At 43.9% G+C, this 13,943-nt stretch overlaps 1 protein-coding gene across 4 annotated transcripts in view; it reads right to left on the bottom strand.

Moving 5' to 3' along the window:
- The window catches only part of LOC309392790 (uncharacterized protein), a 47,678-nt gene extending 34,135 nt beyond the window's left edge, over positions 1-13,543 (bottom strand). For all 4 annotated transcript variants that reach the window (XM_081954247.1, XM_081954249.1, XM_081954248.1 and 1 more), the window contains exons 1-3: positions 13,159-13,543; positions 2,516-2,623; positions 1,217-1,292 (exon numbers count right to left, since the gene is read on the bottom strand). In XM_081954247.1, the coding sequence (XP_081810373.1) occupies positions 1,217-1,292; positions 2,516-2,623; positions 13,159-13,195 (221 nt within the window). In that variant the 5' untranslated portion in view covers positions 13,196-13,543. The remainder of the gene's footprint in view (positions 1-1,216; positions 1,293-2,515; positions 2,624-13,158) is intronic.
- Between the last annotated feature and the right edge of the window lie 400 nt (positions 13,544-13,943).

Raw genomic sequence — 13,943 nt, 5'->3', positions numbered from 1 at the left:
CGGTGTCAAGGCTTCCCGTATAATGACCGCTACCCCACCACCCCTACCCCGGGCATGAGGCTGATGGAATACACGGTATCCTGATGGGCACATTTCCACGAGGGGCACACCCCCCTCGTGGCCCAACCAGGTTTCCGTGATCCCTGCAAGGTCCGGCTCCCTCTCAGAAACCAGATCATGGATGAGGGGGGCCTTATTAACAACGGACCTTGCGTTACATAACATCAGTCTCATGCCACGGCTCTGTAAACCCTGACCACCTAGGATGCGGGGGTTGGTACAAACGACCGGGCGTAACCAACGCCCCCGGTCTCCCAAACGACTGCAGGATCTTCTTCTGTCCTCGCATCTACCCCTTCCTGCGACCGTTGGAATATAGGAACCCTCTAAAGGAACGTTATACTGACTCCCCTCCCCCGCTCCGCTCCCTTCCTCCTCAGCCCCACCTGTTCGTCTGGCTCTACTCCTATTCCTGGTCTGGCTAGACCCACCCCCCGCCCTGGATCCCTTTAAAACATTTAAAAAACATTTACACAAAACCCCCCGGAGCCTCCTCTTCTTCCATGCCTAATTCAAAAGCAATCATGGGTGCAGTGTCAGTGAAACCTGTAATACTGTAAGTGTGATAGGTATTAAGTTAGAGCATCTCTTTTTTTTTGAAAAGTTTTTTATATTTTGTTCTCTATATACAATTATAGGTACACATTCACATAGTTATTATTCTTTTTTCCATTCGTCGTTCTTATACATTCCATTTAAAGGGTTATAACATACCGTTTGGGTTGCTTTGTTTACCATCCCTCGCCTGTTTTGACACCACCTTCTTTTCCCTTTCTTTTCACCCTCCCTCCCTTCTCTACTTTCTTCCTTCCTCTCTCCTTTCCTTTCCTTCTTCCCTTACCTCTCCCCTACTCCTCTCTTCCTCTTCCCTTTCCTACCCTCTCCCCTTCTCTCCTTCTCCGTTCCATCTTCCTCTCCTCACCTCTATCTTCCTTCCCTCTTCCTCTAGAGCATCTCTGACTTGTTATTCCCTACCAGTACTCTTCCAATATGGGACTACAACTCCTCCAGCAGACATGAAATTGCATTGGATGTGAACGATAGAAGGAAATCAAGTCTGGGAAATTTGAGTTAAAATTGCAACAGTGAAAGAACAAAACCCAGTATTCTGAGTTCCTGTTTACAACATCATAAAAGGCTACAAGAGACCACCTACCTGTGATGGGTCTCCTGCTGTGGAAGCTGCTCTAGCCAGTGCCAATAGTCCTTCCTCTTGAATCCCAGAACTGACTCTGAAGAGGGCAAAAAGACATCCTTTACAAAGAATGGTAAGACTGGGAGATGATCATATCCCTTAGCTAAACACCAGCAGTATGACTTTTTATCATCTGATAAGAGATAGTCATTTTAGCAGACCTACAATTAGACGCTGCCTTACGTTCAGAGTCCTGTTACAGAGAATCACATGGTCTGTTTTGGGCACACACTAATGTTTTGTGTCTTCCCCAATTGCAAAGAAGTGGTATATGATTTAAAAACAATTTTGGGGTTCTTTTGCACAAACTACTATTTGTTCACCCATATTTATATATCGTTGAAACCTGCAAGACAGGAACTTTATAAATGTTACAGTGATGCAAGAGTTTCCTAATGGTACCATATGCTTAGCAAACTATATTTTACAGAACTGTTATAGTCTGAATTCTGAAGAATATTGAATCTATAATGCATAGATTAAACATGTAACATACATACAAAAATTCCTCATTTGAATTTTGGCTGGCTGAGGAATTCCGGGATTTGAAGTGAACAAATCTTAAAATTACCAAGTTTGTAGGACCCTGGTTCAGAGGTGGGTTTCTGTCGGTTTTCCCTGGATCGGGCGAACCAGTAGTGGTGGCGGTGGAAAGCTCCGCCTATCAGCCCGGACCCTTCTGTGCATGCACGCACACAAGTGAACTGGTAGTAAAATAAATTGAAATCCACCACTGCCCTGGTTCAAAGGATGACTTCTTATACCCTTTCTAATCCATTAGTAGAGTGTAATAAACCATGTGTGCAGCCAGTGCAGGGGTGGGCTCCTGAACCGGTTAGTACCAGTTCACTACATGCGCTGGCCACACATTGCTCACGCATGTGTATTTGACTAAAAATTGTTCTGCGCATGCGCAGAAACATGCCAGCAACAGCAGAAGACACTGGAGAACCGGTTCGAGGATGTGGCCAGCCTGGGTCACTGCCACTTCTGCGACCCAGGCAAAAATAACACTACATTTGGGCCAACCGGACCAAATCGGGAGCAACCCACCTGAGCCAGTGGTTGCTAAGGCCCAATGTACAATAATTTGGTATTGCTCATGCTAGTCAGACTTCATACTGAGGCAAATATTTTTAGATCCTTTTTTCCCTTTTCCATTTTAAGACTAATTGGCGTGACTTTCTGTAAGTCAGGCCTTCAAAACTTTTCAAGTATATTTCTCAATATTAAGCTATGGAGCAAAAAAAAGTTACTCACGTTTTAATCCTTTCCGAAGAATCATTTCCATGATCTCGCAAAAGGACTGTAAATGAGGACAGGTATCTGTGTAAGGACTATTGCCTTCCTGAAAGTTGAGAATGCACACTGCAAGAAAATAGAATGTATAAAACTGAATTTCAAATGGAAAAGGAAAGAATGAATCTAAAAATATTTGCCGCAGTATGGAGTCTGACTAGAGTAAACAATATCAAACGTAGGCTGACTCGCACAAGCAATTTCAAATGCAATTTCAAATGCAGGCTGCACTAACAGAAGAACTCTAGGCAAAATCCTTTTTTGAAATACAATATTGTACACACTGATTTCGGGGACAAACCTTTTTTCACATTTTATACAGTAAAAATGTGAATACATTATTTTCATTATTTAAAACCCCATTATTTCTCTTCAGCGTAATGGCTTCACTGAACTCTTAACACTGGGGATCAAAAGAGATCTCTTAAACCTGACTGAAAGTTTAGGCAATTTTATAGATGATATGGTGCAGAAATGCCATGTTGTCTCCATCAGCAATTTAGGCATAGCAAACTAGGACAAGTAAGTTTGAAATAAATTGCAACATATAGCAAATCAAGCTATCATATCCCAAAGGTACTTTTTTCAGGAGGCAACTGGAGTTTCTTGTTTTTTCTTTTAAAGACGTTTCACTTCTCATCCAAGGAGCTTCTTCAGCTCTGACAGGATAATGGGGAATGGAATAGACAGTTGCCTCCTGAAAAAGCACCTTTGGAAGAACCATGACCTGGATGACTGAGAATCCCTGCAGAATTCATGCAATCATGTTTATTTGGAAGAAAGAATTTGGAGTTTCCAGTTGCAAAACATTAAATGCTGGCCGAGAACACATTGGAAATCAATAGATTAAAACAGATTAAACAGATTAAATCAAGTGATTTATTTAAATTGTGCTGGACATACTACTTAGATGCAATTCTCATTATACTCAGTAAGGCTCAATTTTTCTGAGGAAGCAGGGTTTCACTTCCCTCTCTTTTTCTGCTTTAATTTTATTAGTAACTAGCCCACCCACTGGAAATGTTCTAAAGGCGGCCGTCTTCCCTTTTAATTGATTTGCACATGAAGGCTAATTTCTGATATTCATTTCGTTTGTAAAATGCTCTTGCTACTTTGGCCTACAAAAGGAAGAAAGAAATATTTAATATAAATAAGAATGTATGCAAAACGTCATCAGCCATGGGCACGGTTAGGCAAATATTGACTGTTCTTTGAATGCATGTTCCACCCATCAAGCCCATTGACCATCTTGGGAAAGAGATTTCCTGCCACATTTTTGTATACTAAATGGAATAACAATACTGTATAACAGATCCGTTGTCTCTTTCTGTTCTATAAAGATGATGACTGTGTACTTATTTTATATTTATCATATAATAATTATCTCACCTTTTTCCAAAATGTTCAATTACATGGTACATTGTGGTACATGTGATTACGCAGAGTTATCATATGTGGGCTATCAAAATCTGGGCCATTACTAGATGGTAGCAGAAAAATACAGAAGACTAATTCTTTGCTGCTATCTAATGATCATCCTGATTTCTACAATCCAGGTATCTTGACAACAATCCTGCAAGGAACAGCCAGGGATAAATAGCTTAAGACTGCACAAGGAAGGGCACTGACTATAAAATGGAAGCTCATAATATAATCTCACCTGCTTACTAGTCAGTTTCTTATATGAAATGAATTTGCAGGAACAGCCTACAATAGCTGGCTTTATATAAAATGTTGGGCTAATGTGGATTAATTCTTAATCTTTTATATCAACTCCTATCAATCATGCTATCAATTAATTTGGGCTCCGTTATCATTGTCATCAGCCATTCAGTCATGTCCCAGCCTCAGCAACTCTATGGATCAGCATTCTCCATGCCCCTCTGTCTCATACTGCCTCCTTCAGATCCACCATGGTCATCCTGGTGTCATTCATTATAGGGTCCAGCCCAGTGGTGGGTTCCTACCAGTCAGTGACGTGCAGTGAGGTTTATCGCTGGTGAGGCACTGACGTCATCGCAATCTTTTTATTAAAATGTCTTTGTAATACAGGGGTTTTTAATAAAAGGATCCGTGCCATTTTGTCCCGTCCTTGTGCGTTTCGAAGGGGTGGCGGGCAAGAGCGTACACCGAGGACCATATGCGGTGACCACCAGTGGCCAACAACAACAAAAAAAGAGATTTGGGGTGGGGGGAGCAAGAAGCGGAGGAGTTCCTTGCTGTGTTTTCCACAAGGGAGGACAATCCCTCCGAGGGGGGGGGGAGAGAGAGAGAGAGATGATGATGATGATGATGACAATTAAGTATCAAAAACCTTTTGAGTTTGACAATATAATACGTTATCCAAAATTATAAATAATCTTATTTTCAGATGCATTTTTTTGCCATCTGTTATTTTCTTTTTAAAAAATCAGATTTGCTTCCAATTTGTGCCTTCTGGCAAACTGCAGTTTTCTTGGCAAGAGATCTAGCTTGCCATTGCTTTCGTCAGAGGTCTGAGAAAGTTAGTTTCTTTCTTTCTTTTCTCTTCCTTTCTTTCCCCGATTTGTTTCCCTCTCTTTTCTCTTTCTCTCTCATTCTCTCCCTTCAGCTCTCTTTCATTTCTCTCTCCCTCTCCCCTGTTTCTCTCTAATTTGTTTCCCTTTCTTTTCCCTCTCTCCCATTCTCTCCTTCCAGCTCTCTTTCATTTCTTTCTTTCTCTCTCTCTCTCTCTCTCTCTCTCTCTCTTTCTCCCCTTTTCTCTTTCATCTCTTTCTTGTGCATGCAAGCAAAATACCCCAGGATCACGGTGGCGGGGACAGCAACTCCTTCCGCTGCACTGCGGAGAAAAGCCACACTGTGCAGGAGACTCCTTAGTGAGCTGCGGTCCCATTCCCCTCCTTCCTGAGCCAACATGAAGGGGACCGCGGCTCACGCTGACCTGAGTCTAGTGCTGAGGAGTCTCCTGCACAGCGCAGCGGAAGGAGTTGCTGTCCCCGCCACCGTGATCCTGGGGTATTTTGCTTGCATATGCAAGAAAGAGATGAAAGACAAAAGGGGAGAAAGAGAGATAGATAGAGAGAAATGAAAGAGAGCTGGAAGGAGAGAATGGGAGAGAGGGAAAAGAGAAGGAAACAAATTAGAGAGAAGGGGGAGAGGGAGAGAGAAATGAAAGAGAACTGGAAGGATAGAATGGGAGGGAGGGAAAAGAGAGGGGAACAAATTAGAGAGAGAAGGGGGAGAGGGAGAGAGAAATGAAAGGGAGCTGAAGGGAAAGAATGAGAGAGAGAGAAAAGAGAGGGAAACAAATCATCGCTAAAAGCCACCCCCGTCCTCCCTCCCTTCCTCTCCACAACCTTACTCCCCGAAAGCTTTTCCCCAAATAATACCAGCAGCCATTTCATCTCCACCAAAGTAGATACATACACACACGCGTGCGCCTCACACACACACACACACACACACACACGCACACCAAACAATGAAATAATTTTTTTTAAAAAAATGGCAGAAATGGAGAAAGGAGTGAGACCTCCAGAAAATAAAAGAAGCAGAAAGCTGGCTCATCCTGTAAAAAGGGAAATCAATGAAGAGATGAAGGTACATCTCTGCGCTTCCCCTTTAGTCACTGTATCGCAAGCGAGAAGGGAAGAAAAAGGGAAGAGTTGAGTCACAGGAAGAACGAGCGCCCTCTACTATGAGGCAGGAGAACTGCGTGCCTCACCTACCTTGGGATTTTTTAGGCTTTTAACCCTCGCTTAACTCTGCTCGAGTGATCATAAAACGCCTAAAAAGTTCGACTAGATGAAGCATGCAGTTCTCCTGCTTCATACTACAGGGCGCTTTTTTAGAGGCTTTTTTTAACAGTTAGGCAGTCATTCACAGTGAGGAAGCAGCTAGCTAGCCTCACCTCAGTACTCGCCTTTTCCCTTTTACATTTTTTTTTGTTTTCATGATGAGAGCAGTGAGGCTGTGCCTCCCCTGCCTGCATGTCACTGCTACCAGTTCAGACCAATTCTGCTGAACCGGTAGTAGTTTGGCGGCCTCCTTTCCAAATCACTGTTTACAATTTACATCCAGTTTCCTTATGTTGTACCCATACCTATATAGACGTTGTTATCATTATCCCTCCTTTATTTAACTATATCTTGTATCATAACATTTCCCCCTAATAATCAAGACTTAACTGTATCTAACTTAGTTCTTTTTTATTAAAGAACTTTTGAATTATATATAATCCAAAAGGATTTCTAATCTTCCTTTCATGGCTACCATTCAATATTCATATCCAATTATTACTTATCATAACACTACACATTGTACACATTATTATCATTATCAATTATTTATTTAACTATATCTATTGTCACTAAATTTCACTAAGTTTAACTAGTTTTAAATTATACTCTTCCATCTATCAACCTGTATCTTTCCAGTAGCAAAACAGTCTCATATCTTCTGCCATTTGTGGTGTCACTTTGTATGGACTCCTCTTAGCAACTCCTTGCTTGTAAAATCTCTCATGTAATTTTGATGCCCTTCTTCTGTTTCCTTAATCAGCTTATCTTTGATTGTCGGTAGTGTTATCAATGATATTGCTAATAAAATTTATCTCTTTAAATCCATAAATTCTTTTGTTTTTTCTTCTTCTGTATCGTGCTATCTGGGGTAGATTTCCCCTCCATTTAATTCCTCTTTCAGTATTCCACTCTTTTCATTTTCAGAGACAAACCAATCATCATAAATATCAACAAATTTAATTTCTTTATATTCATTTTCCTCTTCGATATTTAGGATTTTAACCACCACTTTTTCCACTTGATAAACATCTCCAACTTCTTCATCATATTTTGCTGTTAGATGCTCTAAGTCTTCCAACTTCTTCTCTATCCTCTCACATGTATTTGATAATTTCTGTATTTCTGAGAATATCTTTTGCAGACTTAAAACTTCTTCTTTCTGCTGTTGAAATTGTGCCATTATCTCCAGCTAACAAACACTGCTGCTCTAGCTTGGAAGATTAACAAGATTAAGTATAGATTCACAATAACGTTTTATTTTCACTTTTCTCTGGTTAAAGATATACTTCAAAGGGACATCTGTATGCTTTTCTTCTTATCACTCTCTATAAACAGGCAGTGAGATCTTGGAGTGCCAAGACAGGATAATCAGTGAGAAAAGTAAGAGTGTTTCGTTTCCAATACACAAACCTCCAGCCTCCGAGTAGCAGTGTTATTGTTGCAATTTTCTTTGTTTCTTTTTGTATCTTTTTTGTATTTCAAGTTTTAAAAAAAGTCCGATTCTTGAATGAGTTAGAAGAACTCCCACAGTAATGAAAGAGGAGAATTTTAGTCCATAGGTTACAAAGAATAATAAAAGAAAAAAATAGAAGAAGAAAATTTAATCCATTTGTTATAAAAGGCTTGCATAAATTCCATCCATGAAGATAGCATTTAAAAAGTAAGATAACCCACTGTCTAAAACCATTCCAAACTTAATTCCGCCACTTATTTCTTCTATTCTCCAATTTAAATTAATTTTAAGTTTTTTATAGGCAGTCTATTTAAAACGGTAAAAATTCCTCAATGGCTGGAAACACTTTCTCTTTCCGTATCCTTCCATTTTGGAGCCGCCCCGACTTCATCAGCCTAATGGCTGGATTTTTTGTCGCCGGCTTGAAGAACTTCTCTTGGATTGATCAGGGACTTTGCAATGTCCCTGAGATCAGCAAGATGTATTCTTCCTGTTCATCATCTCTGCGGGACGGTTTAGGTCCATTTGGACCACGCAACAGCAAAAGTACCGACGGCGATCTCAGAGCATTGAGATCGCATGTCGTCTCGTCGTGACATTGGCTCCTCCTCAGGTTTTTAGACATTTTTGAGAGGCCAGGAGAGTAGGAGTCTGTCTTGCCTTGGATGGTGGGTGGGGAGTGTTACAAAGAGCAGTGGGCAACAGCAGAGAAGGCATTCTTCCTGGACCTTGCCAGTTGGAATTCTTTAACTGACAAGGTCCCCAGCATAAATTCCCTGCCTGACCAGGTGGGATGGACTGATGTGATACCATGTAGAGTTTTAAATGTAATAATCAGCACCTTGAATTTGATCTGGAAGCAAACTGTCACCCCAATGCAGCTTCACGCAGCAGAAGTGTCACATGCAATGATCTTTGGTTCCCAATATTGCTCACGCGGCCACATTTTGTATCAGCTGAAACTTCGAGATACTTTTCAAAGGTAGCATCATGTAGAACACATTGCAATAGTCCAGAGCATAAGTGACCGAACGAGAGGTGACCAGGGCAGAAGTGACCAAGAGGCAAGTTTCCCTATCCTGGAAAAGGCATTACTGGTGCACAACATGAAGCTGAGGAAAAGTGCTCCTAGCTCTACATGAAACCTGCTATTCAAACAGTAGCTGTTAGTCCAAGAGGTCCCCCAAATAACAAGTTTGTGGTTTGTGTTGTCAGACTATAGGTTAATTCTGTACTCTAAACCATGGTTAAAACTGTGGTTTAGTGTATTATGTGAATTCAGGCAAAATACAAATTGCAGTTGTATGGGGTTGTAGGGATGGGGGGGGGGGAACCGGTTAGGAGGGATGGAAGGTATTAGATGGTTCCGCCCCAAGCGCCTGATGGAACCGGATAGGTTCCAGACGGAACTTGGGCCACCTCCTGTGGACCTGACCCGCCCCCGACTGGAGGACCTGGTAGTCGCATGGAATAGTGCGACTACCGGGGCCCTAGACCGGGTGGCGCCTTTGCGGCCTCTCCTGCGGCGACGAACCACCCTGGCACCTTGGTTTACCGAGGAGCTAAGGGTGATGAAACGCCACAAGAGACGCCTAGAGAGTCGTTGGAGATCCTCCCGCTCCGAATTTGACCGAGCACAGGCACGAGCCTATTTGAAGACGTACCTTGTGGCATTAAGAGCGGCCAAACGTCAACATTGTGCCGCTCTTATTGCATCTGCAGATAACCGCCCTGCCGCCCTGTTTCGGGTGACCCGTTCCCTCTTGTTTGAGAGACCACGGGAAGCCCCACTACAGGGCAGAGCAGAGGAGTTTGGGAATTATCTACAGGACAAAGTCGCTCAAATCCGGATGGGATGGACCCCTTTCAGTGGTTCAGTAGAGACGCCCGTTGCGAGTCTTGAGGGACCGCTTTGGGAGGAGTTTGACTCGGTTGCCATCGAGGATTTGGACAGGTTGCGTGGACGTCTGCGACCCACCACATGTTTATTGGACCCGTGTCCCTCCTGGCTTGTACTGGCATCCTGGGAGGTTACGCGCGACTGGCTCCTGGGCCTGGTGAACGCCTCGTTGGGTGAGGGGTCTCTACCGGCCGCCTTGAAAGAGGCGGTGGTGAGGCCCCTGCTCAAGAAGCCTTCCCTGGACCCAACGGACCTAGTCAATTATCGTCCAGTCTCCAACCTTCCTTTTTTAGCGAAGGTTGTAGAGAGTGTGGTAGCACAGCAGTTCCCACGTCACCTGGAGGAAAATGATTATCTAGACCCGCGCCAGTCCGGCTTCCGACCCGGGCACAGCACGGAGACGGCCTTGGTCGCATTGGTTGATGATCTCTGGAGGGCCAGAGATAGGGGTTGTTCCTCTATCCTGGTCCTATTAGATCTCTCGGCGGCGTTCAATACCATCGACCATGGTATCCTGTTGCACCGGCTAGAGGGGCTGGGAGTCAGGGGCACCGTTTTACGGTGGTTTGGCTCCTACCTCTCTGGTCGGACGCAACGTGTGTTGACAGGGGAGCAGAGTTCGACCCGGAGGCCACTCACATGTGGAGTGCCACAGGGATCGGTGCTCTCGCCTCTCCTGTTCAACACATATATGAAACCGCTGGGCGAGATCATCCGTGGTTTTGGAGTGGGATATCATCTGTATGCTGATGATACTCAGCTATACATTTCCACTCCGAACCACCCCAATGAGGCCGTCGAAATGATGTCCCGGTGTCTGGAGGCCGTACGGGTCTGGATGGATGGCAACCGACTAAAACTCAACCCTTCCAAGACGGAGTGGCTGTGGCTTCCGGCCTCCCGGTTCAACCAGGTGCTTCCATCTCTGGCCATCGGGGGCGTCCAACTAGCCCCCATGGAACAGGTGCGCAATTTGGGCGTCCTCCTGGATGCCCGGCTGTCCATGGACAACCATGTAACAGCCGTGGCAAGGGGGGCGTTCCATCAGGTTCGCCTGATGCGCCAATTGCGCCCCTTATTGGACCGGGATGCCCTACGCACAGTCACCCATGCGCTAGTGACGTCTCGCCTGGATTACTGCAATGCTCTCTACATGGGGCTTCCCTTGAGATGCACTCGGAGACTACAGTTGGTCCAGAACGCGGCCGCGCGGGTGATTATGGGGAGGACTAGATACTCCCCTGTAACACCTCTCCTGCGCGAGCTGCACTGGCTGCCTGTGGTCTACCGAGTGCGTTTCAAGGTTTTGATTATGATCTTTAAAGCGCTCCATGGCACAGGGCCTAGTTATATGCAGGATCGCATCCTGCCCCACACATCCCTACGACCAATTCGCGCACACAGAGAGGGACTTCTCCGGGTGCCGTCCGCCAAACAGTGTCGGGGGGCGACACCCAGGAGCAGAGCCTTCTCTGTGATGGGCCCAGCCCTGTGGAATGACCTCCCCCGTGACATCAGGATTACTTCCGATCTCCGCTCCTTCCGTGTACAGCTGAAGACCCACCTCTTTCAATTATCCGGCCTGGCTCAATCGCAATCGTAATTTTCCCATTCCTCCAAACTGTTTAAAATTGTCCTTAAATATTATTTTTTATTGGGTTTTTACAATTGGGGTATTTTAAAGTTGATTTTTAACTGTCTATTGATGTAATTTGTTTCCTCCTCCGTGTATGTATGTAGGTATGTTGTGTATGTATGTACGTTTGGTGTTGTTATATATTTTTTATGTTTTATGCTCCATTGTACGCCGCCCCGAGTCCTACTTGGAAAGGGAGCGGCTAATAAATCCAAATTTATTATTATTATTATTATTATAGTAAAATCCTGTACATGTCTACTGAAGTAAATCCCACTCTGTTGCCTGTCATTTAGGTAGGGGCATGCAAGATTAGTTTAAATAAAAGAGATAAGGAAACCCTCATTAAATGAGGAAGAAAAAACGTATAACCAAAGCCATCATTTTAAAAAATCCCTTGTATATCGCTGCACAAGATAGTTATGCGGGGAGATCGGTAAGCTATGAAGCTATTATGTCTTGAGACAAAAACTAGACATAATTATACAAGTTGTTCAGACAAGTGGCAGCCACTACAGAAATTAAGATATATTTTTCATGATAGTGTTGCATATATTTCTTACACAATATAGATAATTATTAACTTTGTATAATTTCAGACCTTTAAAAAGTCAATGTTACATCATGCAAACCAGTTTATACTAGTATGATTTGAGAAATAAAATGGTAAAACATAGTGCTTCAAGGGGAAAAAATACTTTGTTTGTGCACACACGGAGGCTACAATCCTATATGTTTTATTTTGGAAGAAATCCTATAGAATATAAGAGGTTTTACATTTGGGTAGATGTTTGAACTGATCTTTTCCTCTACAGAAAAGGAGCAGTGACAACTTCAGTATTTGCACTTTTCCCCCCCTCTGTCAGCTAGTCCAGTAATTTAGATTAAAAAGAAAAGTGATTTTAGCTGGAAAAATCTATGTTTATGGCTTGACAAAAATGCAATCCCCTAGTTTCTTATCAATGGTCATCAACAACCAGCAGGAAATAGCACATTAAAAAGTAGAGGGTGACGCAAAGACAATAAGAAATTACTCTATTAGTTATTCCACAAACATCTTTTTCCTCTGGCATCAAAAATGGCTACAGCTGTGGACAGGACATTAAATGAAATAACCCAATATGAGAACTAAAAAATATTTTAACTAGCAGGACACTGAAGGTAACAAAAGTCAAAGGTGGGTATGAATCTTGCTTGCAGGTCCATACAGTGGTAATGTAGTAGCAAACATGAAATTGTCTCTTCTATGTATCTCCTTGTATAAGGGACAATTTAAGGGACAATTGTCCCTCTAACATGGTCTTGTTAAGTTTTCATTACTCTGTGTGTGTGTGTGTGTGTGTGTGTGTGTGTGTGAGAGAGAGAGAGAGAGAGAGAGAGGGAGGGAGGGAGGGAGGGAGGGAGGGAGGGAGAGAGAGAGAGAGAGAGAGAGAGAGAGAGAGAGAGAGAGAAGGTGCCCTGGAATTGACTATAAAATGTCTTGACCCCAGCATTTCTCCTGCATACTGCTTGGAATTCTGGTGACCGGTTTCCCTGATTCCATCCCCTTCTAAACTGGAACCTTAGAAAACCAATCTTAACATGTTGTCACAAGTGAGATAAGAGTTCTGTGATTTCTTGAACGTGGAGAGCGGAGAACACGTGTTTTGGTTGGGAGGTACCAATCTTCTAGCACAGAACCAGCTCCTTTCATCACCTGGCAACTTCACGGCACATTTCTTCACCGTGACAGCTGGGTGACCCATCAGAGCCACGCTCCATTTAAGCCCCCAACAGTTTGTTTTCAAACACCCCGCTCGCATTACCCATCGCGAATCTCTCTCCTTTCTCTCTCACCTTTCAGAGCGCCCAGGAGCGGCTCTTTCCCACTCATCCTAGTCTGCTTTGCTCGGTTCTGCTTTCCCCAGACTCCGGGTCAGCCCGGAGTCCCGGATTCAGCCTCCGCTCGCGCCTCCGCCCGATGGAAACTGTCCGCGAGCGAATTTCTTCGTCCGAACACCCGGCGGCAGGCAAAACTCTGGAAGGTACCATTCTTCCAGCGAGACGGGAGGGGGGGAAGAAAGAGAGAGAGAGGGAGGGGGAAATCTTCGGGCCGGCCCAATCGAACTTGCCGGGATTTGGAGAGAGGTGAAAATAAACCCAAAAAGTTCAATGTGTATCTCTCTCCCGGATATGATTGGTGTCGCTAAACCTTCCGGGAAAATTAATTCTTCAATCCCTCTCGGCGTGGCTCCGTTGTTGTTTTCTCCTGCCGCAGGTCTCCAGGATTCGGATGTTGTTCGGTGAAGTCTCCTTAATACGCAGCTAAAGTTTGACGCAGCCCAACCAAGTGGCAAAACGTGCTAATCGACGTTGGCTCAGTTCGGAAGCTAAGCGAGGTCCAACGTGGACCGCGTTAATCCTTGAATTGGAAACCATTCAGGAAATTCAAGGCTGTAAGGAGGCAAGGGTCAGCTCAAGGGTCTAAGTTGCCCCTAAACCACATTGATTGAACGATGCCACCTTCTGCCAAAATGCAAGATTTACCTTTTTAAAGAATGATTTGGAAGGAAGTAACATTGGCACCCCCCACCCCCACCCAAACTTTTGGCAGCTAAGCCAGTGCTTACTTAATGTTAACC

The sequence above is a fragment of the Natrix helvetica genome (genome assembly GCF_964273705.1).
Source record: "Natrix helvetica genome assembly, chromosome: 1".
NCBI classification, from domain to species: Eukaryota; Metazoa; Chordata; class Lepidosauria; order Squamata; family Natricidae; genus Natrix; species Natrix helvetica.
Note: the sequence above shows the minus strand (reverse complement) of the source record. Positions and strands in the feature narration are given on the sequence as shown.